The sequence below is a fragment of the Saccoglossus kowalevskii genome, chromosome 17, assembly GCF_978046115.1.
Source record: "Saccoglossus kowalevskii chromosome 17, keSacKowa6.1, whole genome shotgun sequence".
Taxonomy (NCBI): domain Eukaryota; kingdom Metazoa; phylum Hemichordata; class Enteropneusta; family Harrimaniidae; genus Saccoglossus; species Saccoglossus kowalevskii.
In genome coordinates this window covers 5,754,164-5,768,448 of record NC_140657.1, presented here as the reverse complement: position 1 = coordinate 5,768,448, position 14,285 = coordinate 5,754,164, and the positions used below count along the sequence as shown (strand labels likewise).

The 14,285-nt window shown below is 44.8% G+C and overlaps 2 protein-coding genes across 2 annotated transcripts; one reads left to right on the top strand and one right to left on the bottom strand.

Annotated features, from left to right (window-relative positions):
- Positions 1 to 7,268: 7,268 nt before the first annotated feature.
- Positions 7,269 to 12,844, bottom strand: LOC146732610 (uncharacterized). Its single transcript, XM_085492203.1, has one exon. The coding sequence runs from the start codon at positions 12,452 to 12,454 to the stop codon at positions 7,574 to 7,576; it is 4,881 nt and encodes a 1,626-aa protein (XP_085348329.1). The 5' UTR covers positions 12,455 to 12,844; the 3' UTR covers positions 7,269 to 7,573.
- Positions 12,845 to 12,853: 9 nt separating this feature from the next.
- Positions 12,854 to 13,642, top strand: LOC146732609 (uncharacterized). The gene has a single exon (XM_085492387.1). The coding sequence runs from the start codon at positions 12,854 to 12,856 to the stop codon at positions 13,640 to 13,642; it is 789 nt and encodes a 262-aa protein (XP_085348513.1).
- Positions 13,643 to 14,285: the final 643 nt, after the last annotated feature.

Sequence of the window (14,285 nt, the reverse complement as noted above, 5' to 3'; positions counted from 1 at the left end):
CCACTATGGTACCACAACACCCACTCTCAGAATATCCACTATGGTACCACAACACCTACTCTCAAAATATCCACTATGGTACCACAACACCCACTCTCGTAATATCCACTATGGTACCACATCACCCACTCAGAATATCCACTATGGTACCACATCACCCACTCTCGTAATATCCACAATGGTAACACAACACCCACTCTCGTAATATCCACTATGATACCACATCACCCATTCTCAGAATATCCACTATGGTAACACATCACCCATTCTCAGAATATCCACTATGGTACCACGACACCCACTCTCAGAATATCCACTATGGTACCACAACATCCACTCTCAGAATATCCACTATGGTACCACAACACCCACTCTCGTAATATCCACTATGATACCACATCACCCATTCCCAGAATATCCACTATGGTAACACATCACCCATTCTCAGAATATCCACTATGGTACCACAACACCCACTCTCAGAATATCCACTATGGTACCACAACACCCACTCTCAGAATATCCACTATGGTACCACAACACCCACTCCCAGAATATCCACTATGGTACCACAACACCCACTCTCAGAATATCCACTATGGTACCACAACTCCCACTCTCAGAATATCCACTATGGTACCACAACACCCACTCTCTGATTATCCACTATGGTACCACAAGACCCATTCTCAGAATATCCACTATGGTACCACAAAACCCACTCTCAGAATATCCACTATGGTACCACAACACCCACTTTCAAAATATCCACTATGGTACCACAACACCCACTCTCGTAATATCCACTATGATACCACATCACCCATTCTCAGAATATCCACTATGGTAACACATCACCCATTCTCAGAATATCCACTATGGTACCACAACACCCACTTATTGAATATCCATTATGGTACCGGAACACCCACTCTCTGAATATCCACTATGGTACCACAACACCCACTCTCAGAATATCCACTATGGTACCACAACTCCCACTCTCTGAATATCCACTATGGTACCACAACACCCACTCTCAAAATATCCACTATGGTACCACAACACCCACTCTCGGAATATCCACTATGGTACCACAACACCCACTTATTGAATATCCATTATGGTACCGGAACACCCACTCTCTGAATATCCACTATGGTACCACAACACCCACTCTCAGAATATCCACTATGGTACCACAACTTCCACTCTCAGAATATCCACTATGGTACCACAACACCCACTCTCAAAATATCCACTATGGTACCACAACACCCACTCTCGGAATATCCACTATGGTACCACAACACCAACTTATTGAATATCCATTATGGTACCGGAACACCCGCTCTCTGAATAACCACTATGGTACCACAACTCCCACTCTCAGAATATCCACTATGGTACCACAACACCCACTCTCTGAATATCCACTATGGTACCACAACACCCACTCTCTGAATATCCACTATGGTACCACAACACCCACTCTCAGAATATCAACTATGGTACCACAACACCCACTCTCAGAATATCCACTATGGTACCACAACACCCACTCGCGGAATATCCACTATGGTACCACATCTCCCACTCTCAGAATATCCACTATGGTACCACAACACCCACTCTCAGAATATCCACTATGGTACCACAACATTCACTCTCGTAATATCCACTATGATACCACATCACCCATTCTCAGAATATCCACTATGGTACCACAACATCCACTCTCAGAATATCCACTATAGTACCACAACACCCACTCTCAGAATATCCACTATGGTACCACAACACCCACTCTCAGAATATCCACTATGGTACCACAATACCCACTCTCAGAATACCCACTATGGTACCACAACACCCACTCTCAGAATATCCAATATGGTACCACAACATCCACTCTCAGAATATCCACTATGGTACCACAACACCCACTCTCAGAATATCCACTATGGTACCACAACACCCACTCTCAGAATATCCACTATGGTACCACAACACCCACTCTCAAAATACCCACTATGGTACCACAATACCCACTCCCAGAATATCCACTATGATACCACAACATCCACTCTCAGAATATCCACTATGGTACCACAACACCCACTCCCAGAATATCCACTATGGTACCACAACACCCACTCTCAGAATATCCACTATGGTACCACAACATCCACTCTCAGAATATCCACTATGGTACCACAACACCCACTCTCAGAATACCCACTATGGTACCACAACACCCACTCTCAGAATACCCACTATGGTACCACAACATTCACTCTCAGAATATCCACTATGGTACCACAACACCCACTCTCAGAATATCCACTATGGTACCACAACATCCACTCTCAGAATATCCACTATGGTACCACAACACCCACTCTCAGAATATCCACTATGGTACCACAACACCCACTCTCAGAATATCCACTATGGTACCACAACACCCACTCTCAGAATATCAACTATGGTACCACAACACCCACTCTCAGAATACCCACTATGGTACCACAATACCCACTCTCAGAATATCCACTATGGTACCACAACATCCACTCTCAGAATATCCACTATGGTACCACAACACCCACTCTCAGAATGCCCACTATGGTACCACAACACCCACTCTCAGAATACCCACTATGGTACCACAACATTCACTCTCAGAATATCCACCATGGTACCACAACACCCACTCTCGTAATATCCACTATGGTACCACAACACCCACTCTCAGAATATCCACTATGGTACCACAACTCCCACTCTCAGAATATCCACTATGGTACCACAACACCCACTCTCAGAATACCCACTATGGTACCACAACACCCACTCTCAGAATATCCACTATGGTACCACAACACCCACTCTCAGAATACCCACTATGGTACCACAACACCCACTCTCAGAATATCCACTATGGTACCACAACACCCACTCCCAGAATATCCACTGTGGTACCACAACACCCACTCTCTGAATATCCACTATGGTACCACAACTCCCACTCTCAGAATATCCAATATGGTACCACAACACCCACTCTCAGAATATCCACTATGGTACCACAACACCCACTCTCAGAATATCACTATGGTACCACGACACCCACTCCCAGAATATCCACTGTGGTACCACAACATCCACTCTCTGAATATCCACTATGGTACCACAACTCCCACTCTCAGAATATCCAATATGGTACCACAACACCCACTCTCAGAATATCCACTATGATACCACAACACCCACTCTCTGAATATCACTATGGTACCACAACACCCACTCTCAGAATATCCACTATGGTACCATAACACCCACTCTCAGAATATCCACTATGGTACCACAACTCCTACTCTCAGAATATCCAATATGGTACCACAACACCCACTCTCAGAATATCCACTATGGTACCACAACACCCACTCTCAGAATATCCACTATGGTACCACAACACCCACTCCCAGAATATCCACTGTGGTACCACAACATCCACTCTCTGAATATCCACTATGGTACCACAACTCCCACTCTCAGAATATCCAATATGGTACCACAACACCCACTCTCAGAATATCCACTGTGGTACCACAACATCCACTCTCTGAATATCAACTATGGTACCACAACTCCCACTCTCAGAATATCCAATATGGTACCACAACACCCACTCACAGAATATCCACTATGGTACCACAACACCCACTCCCAGAATATCCACTGTGGTACCACAACATCCACTCTCTGAATATCCACTATGGTACCACATATCCCACTCTCAGAATATCCAATATGGTACCACAACACCCACTCTCTGAATATCACTATGGTACCACAACACCCACTCTCAGAATATCCACTATGGTACCACAACACCCACTCTCAGAATATCCACTATGGTACCACAACTCCCACTCTCAGAATATCCAATATGGTACCACAACACCCACTCTCTGATTATCCACTATGGTACCACAAGACCCATTCTCAGAATATCCACTATGGTACCACAAAACCCACTCTCAGAATATCCACTATGGTACCACAACACCCACTTTCAAAATATCCACTATGGTACCACAACACCCACTCTCGTAATATCCACTATGATACCACATCACCCATTCTCAGAATATCCACTATGGTAACACATCACCCATTCTCAGAATATCCACTATGGTACCACAACACCCACTTATTGAATATCCATTATGGTACCGGAACACCCACTCTCTGAATATCCACTATGGTACCACAACACCCACTCTCAGAATATCCATTATGGTACCACAACTCCCACTCTCTGAATATCCACTATGGTACCACAACACCCACTCTCAAAATATCCACTATGGTACCACAACACCCACTCTCGGAATATCCACTATGGTACCACAACACCCACTTATTGAATATCCATTATGGTACCGGAACACCCACTCTCTGAATATCCACTATGGTACCACAACACCCACTCTCAGAATATCCACTATGGTACCACAACTTCCACTCTCAGAATATCCACTATGGTACCACAACACCCACTCTCAAAATATCCACTATGGTACCACAACACCCACTCTCGGAATATCCACTATGGTACCACAACACCCACTTATTGAATATCCATTATGGTACCGGAACACCCACTCTCTGAATAACCACTATGGTACCACAACTCCCACTCTCAGAATATCCACTATGGTACCACAACACCCACTCTCTGATTATCCACTATGGTACCACAACACCCACTCTCTGAATATCCACTATGGTACCACAACACCCACTCTCAGAATATCAACTATGGTACCACAACACCCACTCTCAGAATATCCACTATGGTACCACAACACCCACTCGCGGAATATCCACTATGGTACCACATCTCCCACTCTCAGAATATCCACTATGGTACCACAACACCCACTCTCATAATATCCACTATGGTACCACAACATTCACTCTCGTAATATCCACTATGATACCACATCACCCATTCTCAGAATATCCACTATGGTACCACAACATCCACTCTCAGAATATCCACTATAGTACCACAACACCCACTCTCAGAATATCCACTATGGTACCACAACACCCACTCTCAGAATATCCACTATGGTACCACAATACCCACTCTCAGAATACCCACTATGGTACCACAACACCCACTCTCAGAATATCCAATATGGTACCACAACATCCACTCTCAGAATATCCACTATGGTACCACAACACCCACTCTCAGAATATCCACTATGGTACCACAACACCCTCTCTCAGAATATCCACTATGGTACCACAACACCCACTCTCAAAATACCCACTATGGTACCACAATACCCACTCCCAGAATATCCACTATGATACCACAACATCCACTCTCAGAATATCCACTATGGTACCACAACACCCACTCCCAGAATATCCACTATGGTACCACGACACCCACTCTCAGAATATCCACTATGGTACCACAACACCCACTCTCAGAATATCCACTATGGTACCACAACACCCACTCTCAGAATATCCACTATTGTTCCACAACATCCACTCTCAGAATATCCACTATGGTACCACAACACCCACTCTCAGAATACCCACTATGGTACCACAACACCCACTCTCAGAATACCCACTATGGTACCACAACATTCACTCTCAGAATATCCACTATGGTACCACAACACCCACTCTCAGAATATCCACTATGGTACCACAACATCCACTCTCAGAATATCCACTATGGTACCACAACACCCACTCTCAGAATATCCACTATGGTACCACAACACCCACTCTCAGAATATCCACTATGGTACCACAACACCCACTCTCAGAATACCCACTATGGTACCACAATACCCACTCTCAGAATATCCACTATGGTACCACAACATCCACTCTCAGAATATCCACTATGGTACCACAACACCCACTCTCAGAATGCCCACTATGGTACCACAACACCCACTCTCAGAATACCCACTATGGTACCACAACATTCACTCTCAGAATATCCACCATGGTACCACAACACCCACTCTCGTAATATCCACTATGGTACCACAACACCCACTCTCAGAATATCCACTATGGTACCACAACTCCCACTCTCAGAATATCCACTATGGTACCACAACACCCACTCTCAGAATACCCACTATGGTACCACAACACCCACTCTCAGAATATCCACTATGGTACCACAACACCCACTCTCAGAATACCCACTATGGTACCACAACACCCACTCTCAGAATATCCACTATGGTACCACAACACCCACTCCCAGAATATCCACTGTGGTACCACAACACCCACTCTCTGAATATCCACTATGGTACCACAACTCCCACTCTCAGAATATCCAATATGGTACCACAACACCCACTCTCAGAATATCCACTATGGTACCACAACACCCACTCTCAGAATATCACTATGGTACCACGACACCCACTCCCAGAATATCCACTGTGGTACCACAACATCCACTCTCTGAATATCCACTATGGTACCACAACTCCCACTCTCAGAATATCCAATATGGTACCACAACACCCACTCTCTGAATATCCACTATGATACCACAACACCCACTCTCTGAATATCACTATGGTACCACAACACCCACTCTCAGAATATCCACTATGGTACCACAACACCCACTCTCAGAATACCCACTATGGTACCACAACATTCACTCTCAGAATATCCACTATGGTACCACAACTCCTACTCTCAGAATATCCACTATATGGTACCACAACACCCACTCTCTGAATATCCACTATGGTACCACAACATCCACTCTCAGAATATCCACTATGGTACCACAACACCCACTCTCAGAATATCCACTATGGTACCACAACTCCTACTCTCAGAATATCCACTATATGGTACTATATGGCGCGTACGTACACACGTGATGTGAGCAACAACCTTTATTGATATCGTATCCCTTCTGGGATCTAGATTAGAATAACGGATATCCACGTGTAACGGATACAGTCCGGCAATATTACGAAATTTCTCAGTAGTGTAGTTGTTTATTGAGCTACGAATAGGTCAACATGAAATGTGGAGATTGCAAGACCAGTAAGAACGTGCGTTTGTGTCAGGGATATATGGAGTTATGTAAGAAAAGCGAAAATCGACGGTTCCCGAAACAAGACAAGCGCCAGTATGGACACAGACCTGTTGTATACAGAGCTTGGACTACAACCAGACACTTCAGTTGGAGCGCTAACGAGCGAGTAACTCCGTTTATTTCTCAACGGGAAAACAGAACCAACATGGCGGGGAAAACACAACGAGAGAACAGAGCATGCGTAGCAAAATGTAAAGCGAACACAAGAGGGCGTTAACATGATTGTAAATACAATAAACACACATAGTGGCGTAACCACTTATCGTCTTTAACTTACATCATTTTCGAAAAGACTAAAGAAAACGCAAGAGGAAAAATGACAGGCAACATGATAATTCAAAATTGTTGTTGGAAAGACACAAAAAATAATCTAAACTGAATACAGACTTAAAAGTCCATGACATAGTCTTTTAGATGTTCCGGAAGCCGGCGGTTACGGCTTGATCGTCTATGTTGAACGGGCTGCATGACTTTTGGATTATCATCAGCCAGGGATGTTGGTGTCTGGTCTCCAGGAGTCAACAATATTGGGTTTATTGAGCCAATACTTTGCGACTCAGTTTCTAAGGGAGTGTCAGTGCAACCTGTTGCCGGTGTTAGATCGGAAGGTATACTTGGTGGTATTGGTGGATGTGTTGGAGATAGTGGAGTGTCGTCTTCGTCCAGATGATATGACATAGGGTTTTGATCGGTGTCTTTCGGAGAAGGTACGATATAACATTCCGACTCTTTGACACGGTATGACGTTTGCCTGAGTTGACTACCGCGGAACTTGCGGATGTTGCGCCATTGGCCATCGATACCAGTCACCAAGTAGCGATCACGGGCACTAGACTTATTGCGGTCACAGTGCAGATAGACGAGGTCCCCAACTTCAAGTTTGGGTGCACTGGTGGTTTTTACTGTAGGAGCTTTTGACTTCTCGCTAGCTTTATGGTTAGCCAAACGTTTCGTGTGTTGGTCTAAAATAAGTTTACGGTCGCTAATTGGAAGCTGGTAATTGGTAAATTGGTCTCTTTGGGTCCACATTTCACGTGCCGATAAGCCACTTGACCGTATGCGAGAGTTAACATGAGCGATTGCTATGGAGAGGGAGAGTGGCGTAATAGTTGCGCACAGTGGATCCTGGCGGAGAATCTCATCCTCAACTTCCTGTATTGCTCTATCTGCGACAGGGTTTTTGTTGCGATTCTTGATGCGGCCGACCTCAATATTCAGACGGTATTTTCGAAGAAGGCTGTCTTTCGATAGGGCTACAAAACCTGGAGCTGGGTCTGTTCGTATAACTGCGGGTGGACCATCAAGGGGGCTCAGGTCAATGCAAAGTCGCAGTAAGGCGTTGCGCAATGTTTCACTGCGTTCGTCTTCTATGAGGCACGCTGTGGTGTATGACGTGACGCATTCTCTGACGACTAGGACTAATTGTCTTTCACGTTTAATTACATCTGCTGCATATAAACTGCCAACAGATTCTGGTGGATCTGAAGTTGATTGCTTAACAATTGTGTGAGGTACTTTGTTAAGTGAGGCACACTGGTGACAAGAGGTGGATACGTGTTGGATTGCCTTGTCCATGTCCAGTGCGAAAAAATAACGATGGAGGACCTGCTTCATTTGGTAACAAGACGGGTGACTGAGACGAATATGAATTGCTGTCAGGAGGCCATCTAACACCTGTCGAGGTACAACAATGCACTCGCGAGGTGGAGCGAATGGATCAGTACGCTTGACTACAAGTAGACCATCTTTGGCAATAGTGACGATGTTGAGGTAGCGTTTGACGTCTTTGATGTTAGTTAGCTTTTTAGATGGACGAGTCCCCTGGGTGAGATGAGAATGTGTGCGTCTTAAATCAGCGCATTCCAACTGGATAGTTTGCCACGCTGCCCTATTGGTGAATGGTAGGCGTTTATTTCCTGATGATATGTCTTCAACGGATGTGTTCATGACAACCGAGTCTTCCACACGTTCTACAAACGAACATATCTGACAGGTAGGGGTGGTACACTCTGCGGCATTGCGGCTGGCAAAGTCTGATGGAATATTGTCCTTGCCCGCCAGATGGCGCACGTTGGCCTGGTAACGACTAACAGAAGAGAGGAATGTTGTTATGCGTGGGCTTGCTGAGAACTCACCCCGACAAAGTTTTTCGTACGCTTGCACACATGGCTTACTGTCGGTAAGAATACACGGTTTATGGTGGGACTGAATGATGTATGGCCCAAAGTGCCTTGTTGCGATGGCAATAGAAAGGGCCTCAATTTCACATGGAAGCCATGTTGCCTGACGGCCTCGAAGCTTGGCACTGAAGAAACCTGCAAGGTGGAGCTTGTCACCACGCGAGACATACATGGTGGACCCAACACTGTGTTTTTTAATGGCTGCATCAGTGACGATCCATATCTGATCTGTGCGTCTGGGGAGTGTGATCGTGTGATTTGATGATAATGCTGCCTGAGCAACACGAAAGGAATCACGAAGCTCATCCGACCATTGAATTTTATCTTGGGATTGTTGTCCAATAGTCGCATCTTCTAGTGGAGCAACAAGAGAAGCACAGCCTGGAAGCACTCTAGCTAGGACCTTATATGCGCCTATAAATGATCGTAGGTTGCGTATCTTTTCCGGTGGAGAACATGACGACAACGTAGAGATACGGTGTTGGCTTGCGCGGATGGTTCCCTCATTCCATACCCAACCGAGAATTGTGACTGTTGCCGGGCAGATGACAGTTTTCGATGGTGACAGTCTTAAGTCATTGGCTGCTAACTTACACAGGAGACGTCTCCAGTTTACAAGAAGGTCCTCGATTGTATTTGCACCGCAGTACAGATCATCTGCGAGTTTGGCAATGCTACCATCCTCAAGCATGTCACCAAGTACGCGACACATTAACTCCTCCAACGCTGTCTCAGAGCCTGGCATTCCCATGGCTGAACGCACGTATACGCGGACACCTTTGAATGGGGTTACAACGCCACAGTATTTTTGTGACTCGTGTGACAGGGGAATCTGGTAGAAGGCCTTAGTGAGATCGGTGGTGATGATATACTTCCATTGTGCAATTTGGCGTAGTGTGCTGTCGATGTCTGGCATGAAGGCGGGTTGTGGCTTACTGTAGCGGCCAACGTCTGCAAAAGCGGTGACAAGACGGAATTCACCGTTTGGTTTTTTGACTAAGAATGAGGGGTTCACATATTCTACATTGACATGTACGTTCTCCGGGCGAGCAAAAACACCGAGCTCTTCAAGTTCGTCAAACTTTTGTTGTAACTCAGCCAACTTGTCACGGGAGTATTGGGGAACACGGCCCTTGCGCTGCGGTGGTTGAACAGGACCCATGTTGACGACTGCTTGAAATGGGCCAGAAGCACCGTTATAACCCTTGATTGCAGTGTTGAAGACATCATTATATTCATGGTGTAATGTTGCGAACTTTGCTTGGTGAGACGGAGAGAGGAGTTGGTCGGGGTCAATTTTAACCGAATCTGAGTAGCTCTTTTCTGGAAGAACTGATTTGTGTGGTGATGTTACATGAAGTGTAGTGTCTATGCTGTCTTTGTTTGTCGGTGGTACGAAGACAGGACATATTTGGCAAAAATGTTCATTGCGTTTCAAATTTTGGGGTGTGTTGGTCTGGTTCGGAATCCGAATTTTACCCGATATGGTTGAATAAATGTTTGGAGCAGGCCATGGCTTGTCAGATGATATGACTGAGAGCGAGCGAGATTCTACTCGTGGTTCAAGTGCGAATGCCTCGCTTGAGTCTTTGATTTCTGTAGGCAAGTCAAGTTCAATGAAATCACCGGGCCAAATTGTTGTTGACTTTGGTGGTGCGCGTAGTATGAGTGTCCGGCGAATGCGATGACTGCCCTTTGGCGATGAACCGTATGTATATGTAGTGTTGTCTCCCACAGTGACTTGGTGCTTGGCTGGACGAACACTTATATCATTGGCCTCCATGAAAGGGGTACCTGCGAGTATTTCAACATCGAGATTCTCGACAACGAGGCCTTCAAACTTGAAATTCATATCATCGCGACTCACTGCGAATTTGGTCTCACCCACAACTTTTAGGGGAGATGAACCATCTGCTTGGCGTGCTGATTGAGAACTAGACTTTATTGGGACGCCGAGACGTTTTGCGGTGGCCAGTAGAATCATATTGCCAGTGGCACCACTGTCGATGGTAAGACGTGTAACCTGGTGGCCATAAAATGTATCAATATATGGTGACTGACGAACCTGTATTCTAAGGGCAGTAGGGACGTCCGCAGTGTCAGAGTCACTGAGGTCATCATCGCCCTGTTGAGTGTCCTGGGGAACATCATCGAGTATATTAACAATCTGTCTGGCCTTGGTCATGAATTTACGATCTTGGTCCGGCAGGAAGTCACACTCGCTGAGGAAATGGTTGTCTGGACGGCTGGCCTGCTTACATAATGGGCATGAGCGGCTTTTGCGTTCCCTGGGCCGAGCCTTTTGATATCTCACTGGTTTTGGTGTGATGCGTCCCCTCTGAGGCCTTGAAGAAGCAGAGAGCATGACAGTGGCGTCCTCAGTCATGTGGATTTCATCTAAAAGTGAGCTCAATGCTTGCGAGATCTCGGGCTTTATAGAAGCTAGAGTCCGTGTCCGCAGCTCAGTCCCATACCGCTGTTTAACCAGTTTGGGGAGGTCACTATGAATTAGTTGTAACCAAGTGAGTACAATGTAGTTCTCAAGTGAAGGGGAAATTTCCTCATCGTCAGTTATTGTTTCACCGTGGTGTGAAATACCATTGTCGCTGCGTAACAGGTTATCATCAACAAATGCTGTTAAGCGTTGGAAGAGATCTTCTGGGCGTTCATCTGGTTCAAGGTGTATATTACAAAAATCTAGCAGGTGTGCACCAGTGGACTGGAACCCAAAATGGAGACGGATTACCTGCCAAATATTGCTCATGGATGTCGAATTTTTGACTATCATGTTGCGAGATATGATTGGACAGAAGTTGGCTATTTGCCCCAACATTAGTTCTAGGGCACTGACCTTCTGCTGGGCAGTTTGTCGTCTGCCGGCCTGGATGTCTTCTCCATCATCTGTGAAACCTCTCAGCGGTGTAGCCTTGGTTCGCTTTGTCCACTGTACGCCCTCACCGAGGAACTGTGCAAAATTTGAGTCTAATGAGAGTGTGTAGACCAGGTTCTGACGCCAGCTTTCAAACGAAGTAATTGTTTCTGATTTTGACAGACACCACTGCTTGGGCGCCCGTTGTTGGTTGGCCATAATGATTAGTATTGCTTAACGAAATCAACGTCGGTATTATCCAGTCGATATATTGACTGACTGGCTGTACACAATATGCGTGTGTAAAGTCCGTACGTGTATAGCAGGCTTGTGAGTTAACGATGTCCGTATTACCTTTCAATGACGTGAGATCCGAAGGACGCTGCCACCACGCCAGTATGGACACAGACCTGTTGTATACAGAGCTTGGACTACAACCAGACACTTCAGTTGGAGCGCTAACGAGCGAGTAACTCCGTTTATTTCTCAACGGGAAAACAGAACCAACATGGCGGGGAAAACACAACGAGAGAACAGAGCATGCGTAGCAAAATGTAAAGCGAACACAAGAGGGCGTTAACATGATTGTAAATACAATAAACACACATAGTGGCGAAGATGTCCACCGCGTCCTTGGTAAGCGCATCTGCGGCCACGCCAATGAAAAGTGATTTGAACTCGGAGCAAGTTATACCAGAGAATACTCTATCTGCTATTCACCTTGCCTTGCAAGATCTGAATGTAAAGTACGACAAAGTGGTTTCCATTGACAAGAAAATCAATGATCTGCAGGACACTGTAAATTTTTTCAGTAGTTTCTTTGATGAGTTCAAACAACGTATGTGCGACCTTGAGCGAGAGAATGCGCATCTGAATGATCGTCTAACCAATACGGAATCCTGTCTAAAGAATGCTCAGACCGAGATTGAAGATCTCCACCAATATATGAGACGTAATAATATTGAGATCAGTGGAATACCGGAGTTACCAGATGAAGATACTGACGAGATAGCCCAGAAAATCGCGTCTGCGGTAGGTGTTGTTATCCAACCAGGTGATATAGATATTTCCCACCGTCTTTTCAAAAAGCCAACTGCCACCATGGCTCCTTCCATTGTTGTGAGGTTTACCCGTAGAAGTGTGCGCAATAAGATATATTCAGCTAAGAAAAAAATGAAGAGTAAGACACCCACTGATATAGGCATTGGTAATGCAACCAACCCAATTTATATAAATGAACACTTGTCACCTGCTAAGAAGCTGCTGTTCCACAAAGCAAATACACGTCGCAAAGAACTATACTGGAAGTTTATTTGGACTTTTAATGGAAACATTTTTATTCGTAAAGAAGACCGCACGCCAGCCATTATTATCAACACGGAAAGTGACCTGCAACGTATTATATAGATCTAGTTCGAGTTGACGCCTAGCGTCCTGTTACCAATGTTACGCTGTTGATGGACGACAGCCAGTCGTTGATAAATTTTGTTTCTAAGTCGTATAATCTAGAGTCGTTTCAGGCTAATATTGCTAAAAATGATTTTACTATATTACATTGTAACATTAGGTCTATAGGCGCTCATTTTGATGAGTTCTTATCTTTTTTGACGTCGCTTGAATTTTGTTTTCCTATAGTATGTTTATCTGAAACTTGGTTGTCAGAAAGTTCGCCTGTGTCTGTTTTCCAAATTCCTTCCTATAATTTTCTATTTCAAAACCGCCGTGAAAGTAAAGGTGGTGGAGTCGGCATTTATATTCACGAAAATATACCATTTACTACTATTAAATCCAATGATCTCGATTTTAATCATTGTGAATCTATTTTCATTGAAATTTGTCTGCACGGTAAGAAATATGTAGTTGGATCAATTTACCGTAAGCCAGGTACTTCACTTAACGAGTTTTTAAATAATTTTGAAAAAAGTCTCTGTTTGTTGTCCCAACAAAATAAGAAGTATCTCTTTTTTGGTGATTTAAATATAGATTATTCAGTTAAACAATCTGAGTATGAAACCTTGCTTAACTCGTATAATTTTTCTCAATGTATTTT